This window comes from Taudactylus pleione, unplaced genomic scaffold (genome assembly GCF_031769625.1).
Source record: "Taudactylus pleione unplaced genomic scaffold, aTauple2 ptg000301l, whole genome shotgun sequence".
Lineage (NCBI taxonomy): Eukaryota > Metazoa > Chordata > Amphibia > Anura > Myobatrachidae > Taudactylus > Taudactylus pleione.
The window spans coordinates 534,194-550,432 of record NW_028284702.1 but is presented as its reverse complement, the minus strand read 5'-3'; the positions used below and the strand labels follow the sequence as shown (position 1 = coordinate 550,432).

At 43.6% G+C, this 16,239-nt stretch overlaps 1 protein-coding gene across 5 annotated transcripts in view; it reads left to right on the top strand.

Moving 5' to 3' along the window:
- Window positions 1-16,239, top strand: part of SYT3 (synaptotagmin 3) — a 373,682-nt gene that overhangs the window by 217,437 nt on the left and 140,006 nt on the right. For all 5 annotated transcript variants that reach the window (XM_088482948.1, XM_088482947.1, XM_088482944.1 and 2 more), the window contains one exon: window positions 14,036-14,414. In XM_088482948.1, coding sequence (XP_088339074.1) covers window positions 14,036-14,414 — 379 coding nt within the window. The remainder of the gene's footprint in view (window positions 1-14,035; window positions 14,415-16,239) is intronic.

The following is a 16,239-nucleotide window of genomic DNA, read 5'->3' as shown; positions in this document are numbered from 1 at the left end:
ATCCTTAAATACCCCTAAACCCTCCCCCAAGAGCAATACACAAACATATACATAAAACAAGACATGGACACATTTAACACATAACATCCAGCAGCATCACCATACTAATTGTCTACTTATCCACGGCATATAACACCGTAGCTTGTGTCTCTCCGAGACCAGCCCAATTAGCCATAGCCGGCAGCTGACAGCTGCGGGCGACATCTACATAGCCCACGTGGTTTGCGCATAGCGCTGACGTCACATCCCGCGACTCCGAGCATGTGACACCCACTGGCAATCACAACAACATACGCAGCATATCACCCAGCACAGTGTGTGGATCCATATAGAGATCATGTAACCTAGCAACCCACCGTGTCATTAAACAATCCCACCTTCTCGTGGATACATAAAGCAGACCTAATAAAACAGAGTATACACAGGGTATGTCTAGCTGTCGATCACCATATTTTTTCAAACCATAACTGCAACAAGCCAGATCCTATAGCAATACAGATACATATACATACATGCATAGACCTCAGCACTTATCAATATTGTTTATCATGGGCACCAACTATCGAAGAGCCACTGAAGAATATAGAAAATACAAAAAATAATAAAACATATAAAAATTTAAAATATTGAAAAATATCCATATTATCAAAATATCGATGTTCAATCCACTCTCTTTAATTATTTGAGTATCGATGTTCATTCCACTCTCTCTAATTATTTGAAATCAATAGCACTACACATGATGATTTTCAGAGTGCACCCCTTATAGAAAGATGTTATAATGAATTGATTCATTCAACCCTCTGGGCCAGATGGTATCAAGTTTAAATATCCACATAGCTTCTTTACGTAGAAGTAACTTTGCTCTATCACCTCCCCTTTGTAACGGTGGTATTCTATCGATAACCATACATCGTAGGGAGGAAAGTTGATGTTTACATTGGGAAAAATGACGGGCAACTGGTTTATCGGAGTCCAATGCCAATCTTATAGTGGACCGATGGTTTGCAAATCGTTCTCTGAACGGACGGATAGTTTTGCCAACATACACCAAGGAGCATGGGCAAATCAGTAGATATATCACGAAATCCGATGTAAATGACAATCGATGTTTGATCATGATTTTCTGTCCATTATGGGGATGTGTAAAATATGCACCAGCATTCATGCTCCTACATGTGATACAATTCAAGCATCGAAAACATCTGACTTTAGTGGCATTCAGCCAACTTTCCTTAGTCTTGTCCATCAACATGTTGGAACGCATTACATATCCCTCAGGTTGGGTCCCCTCCTATATGCAATGAAAGGTCTTTTTGGCAAAACTTTATTCAAGGTAGGATCAGTCTTAACCAGTTCCCAATTTTTCTGAATCGCTGTCCTAGTGGCATAGCTTCCAGTATCGAAAGTCGATACTGGATTTTTTTAACGGTCTTACGTAAATTACCATCTTTAAAGAGGTTGCGAGCTCTTAGGAGGCATCTATTGATGACATTCGGATGGTAGCCTCTATCAAAAAATCTTTTCTGCATTTCAGAAAGCTGTACCTCCATTGTTTTGGGGTCTGAATTATTCCTCATAACTCTGATAAATTGTGATATAGGCAAACTTTCCTTAAGGGGCTTTGGATGATAACTATTATAATCTAAAAGAGTATTACGATCAGTGGCCTTCCTAAACAATCGGTGCCCATAACCTGAGTTGGTAGCGAACACAGTCACATCCAAATAATTAATCTGACATTTATCGTATAACATGGTAAAGTGAATAGGTGTCTCTAAGCTGTTTAAGTAATTAAGCATTTCTTGCACAGAACATATATCACCACGCCACAGGATGAATATATCATCTATGTAGCGTTTATAGTATACGATGCTACCTCCAAACCTCGGGTAGATATATCGCTTCTCGTACTCATCCATATAGATATTTGTGTATGCAGGGGCGATGTTACTCTCTGGTACTGCGATGGGGAGTCAAATCTTTACTTGAAGTCTGGCGAGTGCACCCCTAAAAAACTCCTTATATATATATATATATATGTAGTTGCTTTTATTTATTTATTTATTTTATTTTTTTAAATCAACTGTTTGGAAACCCCTCTTTAAAATTCCTGCGTTTGCCCCTGTCCTACCATATCGACATTTCAACACTGTCTACAACTCTACATGTTGAATGTTGATCTGGTCAACCTCGATATTATGACCATGTCAACATTCTCATGTTGAGATGATGAATGTCGACATGACTGTCGACTTATCATACCATACCCTTGACAATGTTAGTTTACCTTTATAGCTCTCATCTGAATGTTTCAGTTTTGGGTTTTAGAAAATGTCCTTTAAAATCTCCTAAAACATTGTAACAGAAATAATAAAAATGACATTCCCGGGGTATATTCAGATGTAGCGTGCTATGTCTGTATCTTTTAATAGAAATATATCTATATCAGAAATTAGCCAAAGGGTAGTTAAGATGAAAGGGTAAATAATAGTTCAGTTTTAAGTGCAGGAAGCAGAAAGGGGTCATGAACCTTCATTAATGATCTCAAGCAAGAGAGCAGAGATAACCGGATTCTCTCCTAACTCGCAAGCTGATTTCGTACATCAAGCTAATAAACAGACATTGAGGAGAGAGAGAGAGAGAGAGAGAGAGGTTACGAAGACATGTTTTAATCAGTTGAAATTAAATTAATAAATAAACACATAAAGACCTATTTACCTATTTGTCAGGCTGTCTATATAATGGATTCTGAATTCCGGTCCTCAATAGCTGCTGGCGGTTCATGTTTTCCAGATCCTCAGGTGAGTTAATTGGTGCCCACGGGCTGTATTTAATATACAAGTAAAAGCCATGTCCATCAATCCCTGCTGGCCATAAGATTAGCCGGGTTCCATGCTTTGACGAGGAAATGTGCACTCACCCCTTTAGACTCGCCCACCACACAGGTAAGTTAGCCCATACTTCTCTGTGCCAGTTTTGTCGAGACAGATTCGTACTGCTCAGCTGCCTCTATGAAATTTTAATGGTAAATTGCATTGATAGTATCAGGGTATATTTACTAAAGTGTGGGTTTTTAGAAGTGGAGTTGTTGCCAGGGCCGCAACTAGGGGGGGGGGGGCTAGAGGTGCACATGCACCAGGTGCCGGAATGCAGGGGGTGAAAAAGGGCTGACTCGCGGTGGCTTGGGGGCTACAGATTCAGAAAATGGCCATCCAAAATTAGCCCCCGCCAAGGAGGAGACAGATGCTAGAGGTCCTTACTGGACTGGTGTCGGGTTAATATGTAAGTGGCACTTTGGTAATAGGCATTACAGTGTGTGGCATAATGTGTAATGGGGATTATGGTGTGTGGAATAATGTAAGTCACTATACCAGGGACGTCTGAGTAGTGCACTGCCTTATGGAGGAGCAAGGACAAAATCCAGGTACGGGAAGGGAGGGGGCGCAAAATTACTGACTTGCACCAGGTGACAGATATCCTAGTTTCGGCCCTGTTGTTGCCCATAGCAACCTTTCATATTCTACTTAGCAACCAATCATATTCTACTTATTATTTATCTAGCACCTTCTAGAAGATAATAGCTAGAATCTGTTTGGTTGCTATGGGCAATAACTCCACTTCTAAAAACCTGCACTTTAGTATATATTAGAGATGTGCACCGACCCCCGTGTTTTTGTTTTGGATCTGGATCTCCCCTGGTTTTGGATGTGGATTGGTTTTGCCAAAACCTCAGCTCCGTGTTTTGTTTTTCGATTTTGGTTTTGGATCTGGATTTTTCTTAAAATATAAAAACAGCTAAAATCACATAAAATAGGCCTGTTTTTGTTCCTACAGTATTATTAACCTCAATAACATTTATTTCCACTTGTTTTCAGTCAATTTTGATCACCTCACAGCTCACTATATTATTTTCATCCAGTTTAGGCCCAATATTTGCACCAAGCTAGCTGGCTGACTAAGCTATGTGGCAGCAGTGGGCGGCACAAAAATGTGGCAGTTCAACTGCCAACATGGCACATCAGGAAACAAATGTTTTTATTATTCAAGAGAGGCCTGACAGAGTTGGAGTATATATGTAGTTGAAGGCAGGGACAGGAAGGATTTGGTAGTAAATTTAATTTTTTTATTCTGAAGTAAATTCATAAGGGAGAAGGGGAGGGGAGGAGGCATTTACTAAAAAATATTTTACTCATTCACATCAGTTCTTGCCCCAGAAGAATCCTTGAGCGCCATGCCTGCTGCTCAGAGTGGATTTTCTCATCCCAGAAGGGGACCAGGAAGACTTCTAGTAGTGCTTTCCACATGAAAAAGCATTTCCCAACCTGTACAGGGACATTAAAAAAAACATAGTGTGTTTTAGAAGTGATGTTGCCCATAACAACCAATCAGATTCTACTTAACATCACTTTGTAGAAGATAATAGCTAGAATCTGATTATTTTCTATGGGCAAGCAACATCACTTCTAAAACTCACTTCTAAAAACTCTCACTTTAGTAAATTAAATTTACCCTTTAAAGTCTTACATTGTGTCTTTCTTGAGAATCCTGCGCTAGCTTCTGCGGCTAGGAGTGGATTTTCATCCCAGAAGGGGACCAGGAAGACTGCTTTCCAAAACAATTGACTGTAATATAATCCTTTGCAAAGCTTCCACATTGAACATTTCCCAATCTGTACAGGAATATTAAAAAAAAACATAGGCCCTCATTCAGAGCCGGACGCTCTGAGCAGAGCGCTCGCTCTGAATGAGGGCCGTCCTCCATAAAAATGGAGCATCCTCCTGGACGCTCGCATAGCTGTGGGTCACCACCCACAGCACATACGAGCGTGCAGGATGATGGTCGCGATGGTCTTGACCATCGCGACCATCGCCAGTGCGACCAGAAGCCTGTGGTCGGGGTTTTCGACCACAAGCCCTGGAGTGATTTTGGCTCTATCAGAGCCAAAATCACTCCCACTGACATCACTAGTGATGTCAGTGGGGCCGGCTTCTGACGGTAGGCGTTCCCTTGGGAACGCCTCCGTCTGGGAGGCACGCCCCCGGCACGCCCACCAAAGGGGGCGTGCTGTCAATCAACATCGACAGCACGCCCCCTTTGATCAGACACAACGAGCGAAGGAAAGTCCTTCGCTCGTCGCGTCTGGCGCATGCGAACGACGGAGCTCCCTCCGTCGTGCGCATGAGCAGTGCACACCATCGACCCACTTGCGAGCGGAGCCGCTTGCGAGTGGGTCTGAATGAGGCCCATAGTTAGTTAGTGGCCTCAAAGTGCCACTTAACCAGCACAGATATGTGGACAAGCGTAAGATCTATGATAAGGCAGGGGTAGCCAACACTATTCCTCGAGAGCTACCAATAGTGCATGTTTTCCAGATCTCACAGAATCACAACTGTAATAATTAACTCCACTTGTGGATCTTTTCAAATGTGGTACTGAGTAATGAATACACCTGTGCACCAGCTAGATGGTCTGTAAAACGTAAACTGTTAGTAGCTCTCGAGGACCGAGGTTGGCTACCCCTGATTTAAGGCCTTGCGTTGTGTCTTTCTTGAGAATCCTGCGCCTGCTTCTGCGGCTAGGAGTGGATTTTCATCCCAGAAGGGGACCAGGAAGACTGCTTTCCAAAAACAATTGACTGTTAAATAATCCTTTGCAAACCTTCCGAAAAAGCATTTCCCAACCTGTAGAGGGACATTAAAAAAAACATAGTTAGTCAGTGGCCTTCAGTTCAAACTGCCGGTGTACCCACTGTCCACTTAACCGGAGCAGATATTGTGGACAAGTGGAACAGAGTAGCAAATGCAACATTTAAGATTCATGGTTAAAGTCTTACGTTGTGTCTTGAGCACCATGCCTACTGCTGGGAGTTGATTTTCATCCCAGAAGGGATGAAGACATTGTTTGTTCTTCCCAACGGACACAGATCTGAAGAGATGTAAAGAACTACTGGCAGGAAAAAGAGGCAATATGGAGGCCCTTACACAAACTGCCTTTGCTTTACTTGAGCTGCCCACCTTCCAGTGTGTACCCAGATAGAGTTTTCAGCACAGCCGGGAACCTTGTCAGTGATCGGCCTGAGACTACTTCCCCAAAATGTGGAAAAGATGATGCCCATAAAAATTAAATACAAATTCTACGAGGAAGACATTTACCGTCAATTACGTGCAAAAATAACAGAGGCACCTGTAATGGTGGATTCCAGAGGGGACAAATTAATATTGTGTGAAGAGGATGATGTATACATCGCCCCAGATTATACCTTCACCCAAGCCTATATCGTTATCCCATCCTGTGTTGTGTATAAATTACAGCTGCGCTCCTTGTTAGATTGATGATTCATTGTCCACTTTAGTGGATGTGAGCTCCATTTTAGTCCATATCATCACCACACCCCTTACACATCTTCTGACCTGGGCTACAGGAGGAGCAGTTGCACTCTGGAATACGGTTGCATGAAGTTGTCCCTCTGCCTCACTGAAATTCAGGTAGAGGGACAATGGGTAGGGACTGGGAGTAGGGACACTATAATCAGAGACTGCAGTTTTAGCTGCTTTATTCCATTTTTTAAACCATATCCTCTAATTTCACCTTTGAAAATGTTTATGCAAATATCAGCAGAGGCATTTTGTGATGTCATGGCTAACGCGTACACACACACAAATCAGATTGATTGATTGATTGATTGAAATTATTTTTGGGGGGCACTTGGGAGGGAGAGCACCCGAACGAAGCAGCAGCCTCTTGATAAATGACACAGGCAGCACCCCTGAAACACACACAAGAAAAAGGTTGATTGATTTAATTAATTTTGGTGGGGCACTTGGGAGGGAGAGCACCCGAATGAGGCAGCAGCCTCTTGATAAACAATACAGGCAGCACCCCTGATGCACACACACAAAAAAAGATTGATTGATTGATTGAATTCATTTTTGTGGGGCACTTGGGAGGGAGAGCACCCGAACGAGGCAGCAGCCTCTTGATAAACGACACAGGCAGCACCCCTGACACACACAAAAAAAGATTGATTTAATTAATTTTTGGGGGGCACTTGGGAGGGAGAGCACCTGAACGAGGCAGCAGCCTCTTGATAAACGACACAGGCAGCGGCAGCACCCCTGATACACACACAAAAAAAGGTTGATTGATTGAATTAATTAATTTTTTGGGGCACCTGGGAGGGAGAGCATCCGACCAAGGCAGCAGCCTCTTGATAAACGACACCCCTGCTGATAAATGTGGCTAACGCGTACACACAAAAAAATGTTTTTCTTTTCACACTGGTGGTGTGGCAGGCTAACATGCACACAACAAAAAGTTGTTTTTCTTTTCACACTGGTGGTGTGGCAGGCTAACACGCACACACAAAAAAATAGTTTTTATTTTCACACTGGTGGTGTAGCAGGCTAACACACACACAAAAAAAATGTTTTTATTTTTTTTACACTGGGGGTGTAGAGCACCCATGATGGACAGAGCACCCCGTGGACAGCAGAACAGCCAGCCCCTATGGACAACAGTCAGCCTGCCCCATATGGACTACAGCCAGCCAGCCCCTATGGACAGGACAACAGCTAGCACCAGCCAGCCAGCCACTATGGATAACAGCCAGCCCCTATGGATAACAGCCAGCCCCTATGAACAGGACAACCTCAATTATGCACAACAGCAGTGCAGCACAGCTCCCAGCACAACCTCACAAGTGATAATGCACAACAGCTGCACAGCTCCCAGCTCCCTCCCTCTTCACTCTCCACAGCTGGAATTAAAAATGGTGAAGATCGCGGGACCTTTATAGAATCCAAAACCTGCAAGAATCCGACAGAGGGATGATGACGTTTTGCCTCGTTTTGAGATCCGAATCAGGCGGGAAAACCCGAGCCGACTCGGATCTGACTTGTATTCCCTAAGTTCGGATGGGTTCGGTTCTCTGAGATCCGAACCCGCTTATCTCTAGTATATACTGTATACCCCTAGGTGATTATTCTGCTGCCTGCAATAGAAACTTGGCCTTATCATTGCAGTTTAATAAATAGACTCCTAATTTCTGCCAAAATGACATTGTTAAATATAAATGTGTATGGGTTAGAGAACGAACAGCAGATTCTCAGACCAGGCTCCCAGATCAGAGTTCACGTCAGGTTAAAACAAACCATCCACCTAACTCAGGTTGAAGGAATCATGGACAGTTGGATATATAGGACGTCCTTGAAATAAATATGTATGGTGGTGTATACTAGTAGTAAACTGAGAGCATAAGCTTATTATCTATCATTCATGCTTGTATCACATGGGTCCTCGTATGCCAAATTGAGGCCATCAGTAAGTGTACCCTGTTCTAAAGTATTGGGTTCTATTTTATCTAACACCATGCGGATACTAAAGCTGTATCCAATTGAGGAGATCATCACCGAAGAGGGATCTGTTCCCTACATGGCGGCCTCCATTCACACCTCCTCCCAGTTATCACAATTTTATTCCTTGCCATGGTCCGATCTGGCAGCAATGGCAATTACTCTACTGCAGACCTTTTCGCCGGGAATGCAGATCTCTCCTCCTATCGGAGCCGCAAGAGGTTTTCATTAAATACACACTTAAGATTATTTATCTTTGATATTTGGCTATAAGAAATGATAGTTTACGTGGGGCAATCACATTTTTTGTTTAATTGCCCCAGAAAACCATTCTCAGTCACAAGATAACTAGAGCTCACATTAAGAGCTCTTAAAATCCACATTATTTTTAGACAGTAAGAAAAAGTACTTTAGGTAATTGTTTTAGCTATCACTTGTAAATTCTCAGGAGACACAAAAAAAGTATGTTCCTTGTTCACATACAAAGCGATGATCCTTTACTTCCAGCTGGCCACTTATGAGCGTCCCCTGGGCTATGTGATGCATGCATTGTGTTCCTCTGTGCAATTTGTTGGTAATCAATAGGTTATCACTCACAGTAAACACTTCCTGTTATCCTCATGTCATCCATGTGCCTGGCTGTTGTACCCTTCATACATATCAGAAGTCACATGTTAGCCCTCCCTATACAGGCTGCGGGATCTATGTATGTGGCTCTTTTTTTAAAAAATGTTGCTTATCCTGGTGGTGATAAATAAAAATCACACCCATCGCATAATTTATCAATAAAATATATGGTAGCTGGTTCAGCTGAGTGATACTCGCCCAGAGGGGTAGAGCTTAATTTACTGCTTTGCCATGCCAGTCTTGTGCATGGGTGACATGCATACCTCCTAACATTGCGGAGGTTGAGATCAGGATATTGTGAATGGCCTCGCGGTCTGGGGGTATGGCCGTGCGGCATGCCACATTTTTTATCACGTAAGGGGCATGCACAGCGCTTTCCAAGCTGCTGGGCTGCCCCCAGTCCCTATCAATGGTGTATGGAAACTGTGCACACACGCAAGGCCGTAACTAGGGGCTTGGGAGCGGTGCCGTCAACGAGCGCAGGGCTCTGTTGCTGCCTTGCGGCCCTTGCTTCTGGCTAGCAGAGTGCGTGGAACACTTCAGGCAGGCACCCTGCAGATGGGCATCCGTATGCAGCGTCCTCAGGACGCTCTGGGCAGTGCTGAACTTCCTGGTAATGTCGGCCTCACCCCCTCTGCGCTACGTCATGTTGTCATGCACTCAGGGTGTGAGGCTGGCACAGGGCGATATGCAGTCTTGTTACAACACTATGCTCACGGCATCCTTTCACCTCTGCTCGGCTGGATGCTTTTGCTGGAGATATGAGCTAAATAGATCTGTTTATTACACTTTATCACTCCCAACTCTCTATCACCTTATCAAATGTGCCTCACACTATTCTCTTATTACATATGCCCAGGCTTGCTTACCCTCCCGATTTGGCTGTGAGCCTCCCGATTATCAGGTGCCGCTCCCGGCCTCCCGGAAAGGCAGGCTAGCCTTCCGTCAGCCAGCAACCCTCCCAATCTCCCTCCAGAATAAACTACATACCTCCGCATCGGGGGGGGGGCGGTGACACGATTTGCGCTGAATCGCGGCATTGTGACCCCGCCCCCTACTTCACAATGCTGAAAATAACGGCATTGTGAAGAGGGGGTGGGGCCACGATCACGCAATCACAAGGGCCCACCCACGGCTCTGCCCCCGACGTGACATCAATGAACGGGCACGCCCCCCGCTGTTAGCCGACAATCAGCTCCCTCACAGAAGAAGGGAGCTGATTCTCGGCAAGTATGCATATGCCCTCACTCCCACATCTCATATGACCTCCACCTTCCCTTTCATTGTCGCTTATGACTCCCAATATACAGGATACTTGTACAGTATATGACATAGGGGTCTATTTACTAAGCAGTGTTAAGAGATATAGTGACAAGTGATAAGAAAGTGATAAGATGCCAGCCAATCAGCTCCCAACTGTAATCTCACAGGCTGTGTTTGAAAAATGACAGTTGGGAGCTGATTGGCTGGCATCTTACCACTTTGTTATCACTTTTCACTCTATCTCCTAACACTGCTTAGTAAATAGACCCCATAGAGAGTAGAGATTAGTTTATGCTGAAATGTCGAACACACCTGAACTTTGGGGTAACGAGTAGCACCTGCAATCCAGTGCAAATAGTCTCTTGTGTATGTTTGTTAGACGTGAACTTGAAGGGAGCTACTCTTACAATTGTTTTTCAAAGATGTGCTATATTCTTATTAAACTGCCACGTGTTTGTGCCGCTGCTCTGTCACTTAGTTTAGCCAGCCAGCTCACTGCAGCTAGAAGACTGAATCTTAAGCTCTCTAACAATTATATAATTTCATCCTGTAGGCACATGAATCTTCAGCTCCTCACCTAGTGGTTATGTCACGGTCTGGGTATTCTGTAGATCCGGTATGGGACCCTTGGACTGAACGGAGGTGCAGATGATACGAGGAGGCTTAATGTAACTCTTGCGCATGAGTATAACCAGGAGTATCCTGTAGGTACACTAGTGACAGTGTAGGAACCACAGACTTGTGATATGCATGGATACTGAACTGGAACTGGAGTGAACAGACCAGGTTCACTGGGCGACCCCTCATCTAGTGACCTGTGAAGGCCAGGAAGACCAGGGATACACTCCAGGGTTCAGAACAATATAGTAAAGGTAGATAGGAACTCAGAACTCAACACAGGAATCGGAGTCTTATGTAGTTAGAGTACAACTTGAGGAAGCTGCAACTCTGGTACTGCTCTGATGCAAGACCTTGAACTGGAACGCTGAACTGTCTCAACCATTTACACTGCTGAGACTCAGCTGGGCCCTCAGTGCTTCACACACAGTGGTTACTCAGTGGCACCACCTCAGCGATGTCGCTCGCTCCAGTCTCACGCAGACCACCAGCACTCCTCTCTTGCACACACCTGCCAGCTCCGCTCCTTGGTCTCCTCCAACTAAGCATGTCACAACACCAGTGCTTTATTTCATTGCCTGAATGTCTCTCCTGAGCTCCACAGCGCCATCACAGGCAGGCCTCCAGTACTACAGAGTCTATCGATTTCAATGGCAAGCAGTGTTCAGGGGTATCACACATATTTGCCTATTCTCCTGCAATGTACAGGAGAATGACAAAATTTGGAGAGCTGTCCTGACTCCCAAGAGATCCGGATCCACTCACTTCTTTGTATTGAATTCGACCCTGCCCTCTCAATGCAATTTGGGGGCCAGAACCGTCATAACAACTCCCCACTTACACACACACACCTCCCACCAGTACCTCATCCTCTGACATCTCCTGGGCTTTCTGGGTAAAAAAAAATAGGCCTACAACTGAAGTATTTTTTAAAGGAGTGACATAATTCCTGAATTATTATGAAAAGTACCTGTGTTTTGCTAGCATACAGAACTTTGATGTTGCTGAAATACAATATATAAGACAGACATTGTACCTGAACATTGGTTAGTGCTAACATGTTTTTAATCAGATACGAGGTATTCTGCTGGTCCATATCACAAGCTCCTGGTAAATAGACAGGGTTTAATATTCCATTCAGATGAAAACAATAGTTTCCACCTAGGACTGCAGTCTGAAGAGCGACTTTTAAATGAAATCCGAGTAATGAAAGATTTTTATGAGCTGTATAAATGTTAATATTTTTTTTGTTCCTTTGTATTATTGATATGATATTTTTTCTGCTCTCAGCGGAGGGTACTTGAATTTGCAATCAGAAAAGTGTTAGGGATTGTCTAAAAATATGTGCTTTTTTGTGATCATGGTTTCTTAGGGTTGATCATCAATGTGAGGGTCATTCTGTAAAGCACAATGATACAGCGTCGTCTGTGCAGGTACTGGAGGGCTGGCAAGGGCCTCTTTGTTAATGTACAGAGAAGTTACTGGAGGTCATTAATAAATTAGTGTTGCAGCATTGTATAAGGCTCACAAGTCCACAGAGCTTGCTGTTGTCCTGTTTTAGGAATTGCACACCAATAAGTGTGGAAAGATCTACAGATGTGTCCTCCTACATCTACCCTCAATAGGCGACACAGCGCGACATGCCTGGCGTGAATGAGCCACCAGGTCCCTTGCAACTATGCTAGCGTCTGGCTTCTATTTTTGCCAAATATGCATCTTAGTTGCAATGGGATGTGACTAGGACGCATCAAGAGTCTGTGCTGATTAATTTGGTACGTGACACTTGTATATCTGTGTGCCACTGAGTCTGTAATTGGTACTTGGCATGGAAAAAAGCCGCGCCGCTGCATCGTAGCACTTCGCATGCTGATTCAGAGACTCAGTTGCGCACACAGATATACAAGTGTAGCATATCGAATTAACGCATTTTTGGCAAAAAAAGAATCAAAAAAAGAAGCCCGACACTGGCAGAGTCTCGTGGGAACTGGTGCGCAGAGAGGGGCTGTTTGGCACGACTGAAGCAAAGATGTGCAAGCACCAGGAAATTGCACTGTCTTCATATGATTGTAGGCTATATACATTACAATGATAATATGATTTATGGGGATCGGTATGAAATAGGGGAGGTTAGGGTTAGGCACCCCTAAAGGAGGGTTATGGTTAGGGGGGGGGAGTAGGGTTAGTTTATACCTTTTTAGCTGTCAGGATCTTCACTGCTGCTGGTCTTCCTAACCCTAACCCTCCTGAAGGGGTGCCTAACCCTAACCTCCCCCCCTAGTGCCTAACCCTAAACCCCCCTAAGTGCCTAACCCCCCATCCCTGCAGCCTAAACCTTGGTCTCCCAGGGGCGTGCCTTACTCTAACCTCCCCCCGGGGGTGCCTAACCCTAACCCCCCCTTTCCCTAGCCTTAGGTATAATGACAGGCGTCGGAATTTCGACGCCTGCCATTAGTACCCTACTGGGATTTGACAGTCGGGAAGCCGGCAGTCGGCATTTCGACCATCGGCTTTCTGACTGCATCCCGATTTATGAGCAATTCCAAAACTTTTTTTATTCAAAAAATATATACATGTAAAAAAATAAAAAATGGTTTCATAGCCCATGAAAAATTAAAATGAAGAGGAAGGGCTTAATGCACTCCTAAAGAAGTACTCAACACAGCTTGTTAGTCACACACATTCGTCTGAAATTTACATGGTGTCTTATGGGAATGATGGCGGGGACAGTAGACATTAAATTACACACGTTATGCAAAGCATCTGAACATAATTCTGTTTGTGGACAAGCACTTATGTATACTCTTGTCCATATAAATAAATGCAATTGTACATACACAGATGTAGTGTGTCCAAGATGTTTTTTCAAAAATGAACCCTACTGTATAATATAGTACATACAGTCTTGGAAGTTTAGGTCTTTAAGAGAAGAATCCCTAAACTACCAAATACAGTACAGCCATAATTATCCTACATGAGAGCATAAGTGTAGGGTTAACATCCATTGCATTCTCTGTACTCCTCATCATATAAAAGTCTACTCACATAAGCTAGTGAAGTGAAACTGATATGACAAGGATCATTAATGTGGCCTATGCCCTTCCAACACTTGATAGAGTCAATAGTGTACATCTTCCCTGCTAATGCCTATTACTGTATTTATATTTCCCTTCTAGATATCTCGGTAAGCCTGCTATCCGTCATTGTCACCTTCTGCGGAATTGTTCTCCTTGGAGTCTTACTTTTCGTCTCCTGGAAGTTGTGTTGGATTCCATGGAGGGACAAAGGTTCTTCTCAAACTCAGCGGAAAGATCATGGACATCATGGCCATCTCCACCATTCCCACTATGGGGACTTGTTGGTGGATCGTGTGGAGCTTGGACCTGAGATGCCTGAACGTTCTTATTTAGATATGGACTCTTACCCTGAAGTCAACATTAAAATTAGTCAGACATCCCCTGATATACCAGTGGACAGCCAGGCTGTGGCCAAGGAGTCCCAGATACCTTATGCACAGTCACATCAGCAAGTGGCAAATATCGCTCCTACCACAAGGTAAGATTCCAGCCACTACCGTAACATTACAGTAGGTGACTCTTGTGCTCTGTTAAGCTGGGTACACACTAAGAGATGTGTGTAGCCAGAAATGTGACTGACGACCTCCCTGTTTACGGGCTGACACATCGGGTGGCTGGCACACATTAGACGATCTGTTGCCCGACCGCCCGGTATGTCGGCCCTGCCACATCCCGCTGCATAAGGTCAGTCGCATTGTCAGATTGAGCTGCATGTAGGGCTGACCTGACAATGCGACTGACAACATTTTGGGTACACACTTGACAATTTTGACAATTTGTCGTTCCGATCTGTCGGAATCGGGCAAGTCGTTAATCTCTAGTGTGTACCCAACATTAGACATACTGTATAGTACTTGTGTTGATTCAATTCTCAATATAATGGTCTGCAATTTACAAATGCTTATTTCTAGATCTAATGTAATCTATATAATATAGTCTAATCAATTTCCATTTTGCCACCATCAGACATCTTGTTTGCTGGCTTGTACTCGCCATCCTGCAATTTTTACGAATTATATTGATTTATTTGTTCTGCTATTGTGTCAGTCTTTGTATGAGAGTTTTTTTTTTTCCCTGCCCAAGGAAGCAATGCAATACAAATTTGCTCCGTAAATATGACTGACCCGCCAATAAAACCCATTACAATGCCCATTTCCTATTGCAGCAAACTGAACAATATTAATTAACTAATCAGATAACTGCTATTTTTTAATCAGAAAGGACATGTATTGGGTGCACCAGGTAATGTATCTGATCATTATGATGCAGCTTTTAGAGCTACTGTATGACATAAATTTGTTGACTCCCAGTGCAGCGCTGTATACACTGTGTGGCATCTTATAAATTAAAGATAGTAATAATAATGACTAAGGCAGAAGAAATGAACAACTCTGCCTCGTTATATAAAGAAATAACAGAAAAGCACAGGACACTCTGGAAGACAAAATAATGTATTGAGTAACAATAGTTGAAGCAGCGGCATAACAAGCTGGTCAGGCACCCTGTGCTGGCTCCACCCCCCTGAGCACATGACATCATAACCCAGTGTGGGTGGGGCCACCAACAACGGTAAGTGCAGCTTTATAGTAGAAATACTGGCTGCAGGGTGGTGTTCCAGGCACCCTACCAGCCAGATGCAGGAGCCATGAGCACGTCTTACACCCTTAGTTACAGCCCTGAGCTGAAGAGTATCTACAACTTAGTAAATAAATCTAAAAGATAGAGAACAATTTTGATTGGTTTATATTGAATAACTGTTACTATTACTATATAAACTTACTGTTGGTGGATACAACAAAATTTCGTGGTATTTCCAGTATGGTGTTTCCAGATGTCCTGCAAAGGCTGCGCCATGAACCATATGCCATAAATGTCACCTAGGTCACCCTGTTGCAAGATAAATTATTTTTTGATTTATATATTTATTTATGTATCTATTTATATTCATTTAAAAAAGGGTATAAGATTTTGTTATCATTTTTAGGGCATATTCAAATAAATGCAATGTCAGGATGCAATGTGTGGGCAAGCTCACCACAGTTATGAGCCTTCCCTCACCGATCTGATGGCACATTGACAGCAGTGCATATAATTGCGTTGCTCCTTTCTTAAAGCTGTGTCCATTACTTTAATGATGCCTGGTAAAGGTATTGTGGCCAGTCACATCAGAATGGTCACAGCAGCAAGAGATGAGGGCGCTGATGTGGGAGGCTGTAGCCTGTTCACGTGTGATTATGTTCGTAAGCAAATGGAAAAAGCCACAGAATAAAAATAGATAGTGGAAGGAGCAGGGTTTCCCCAGC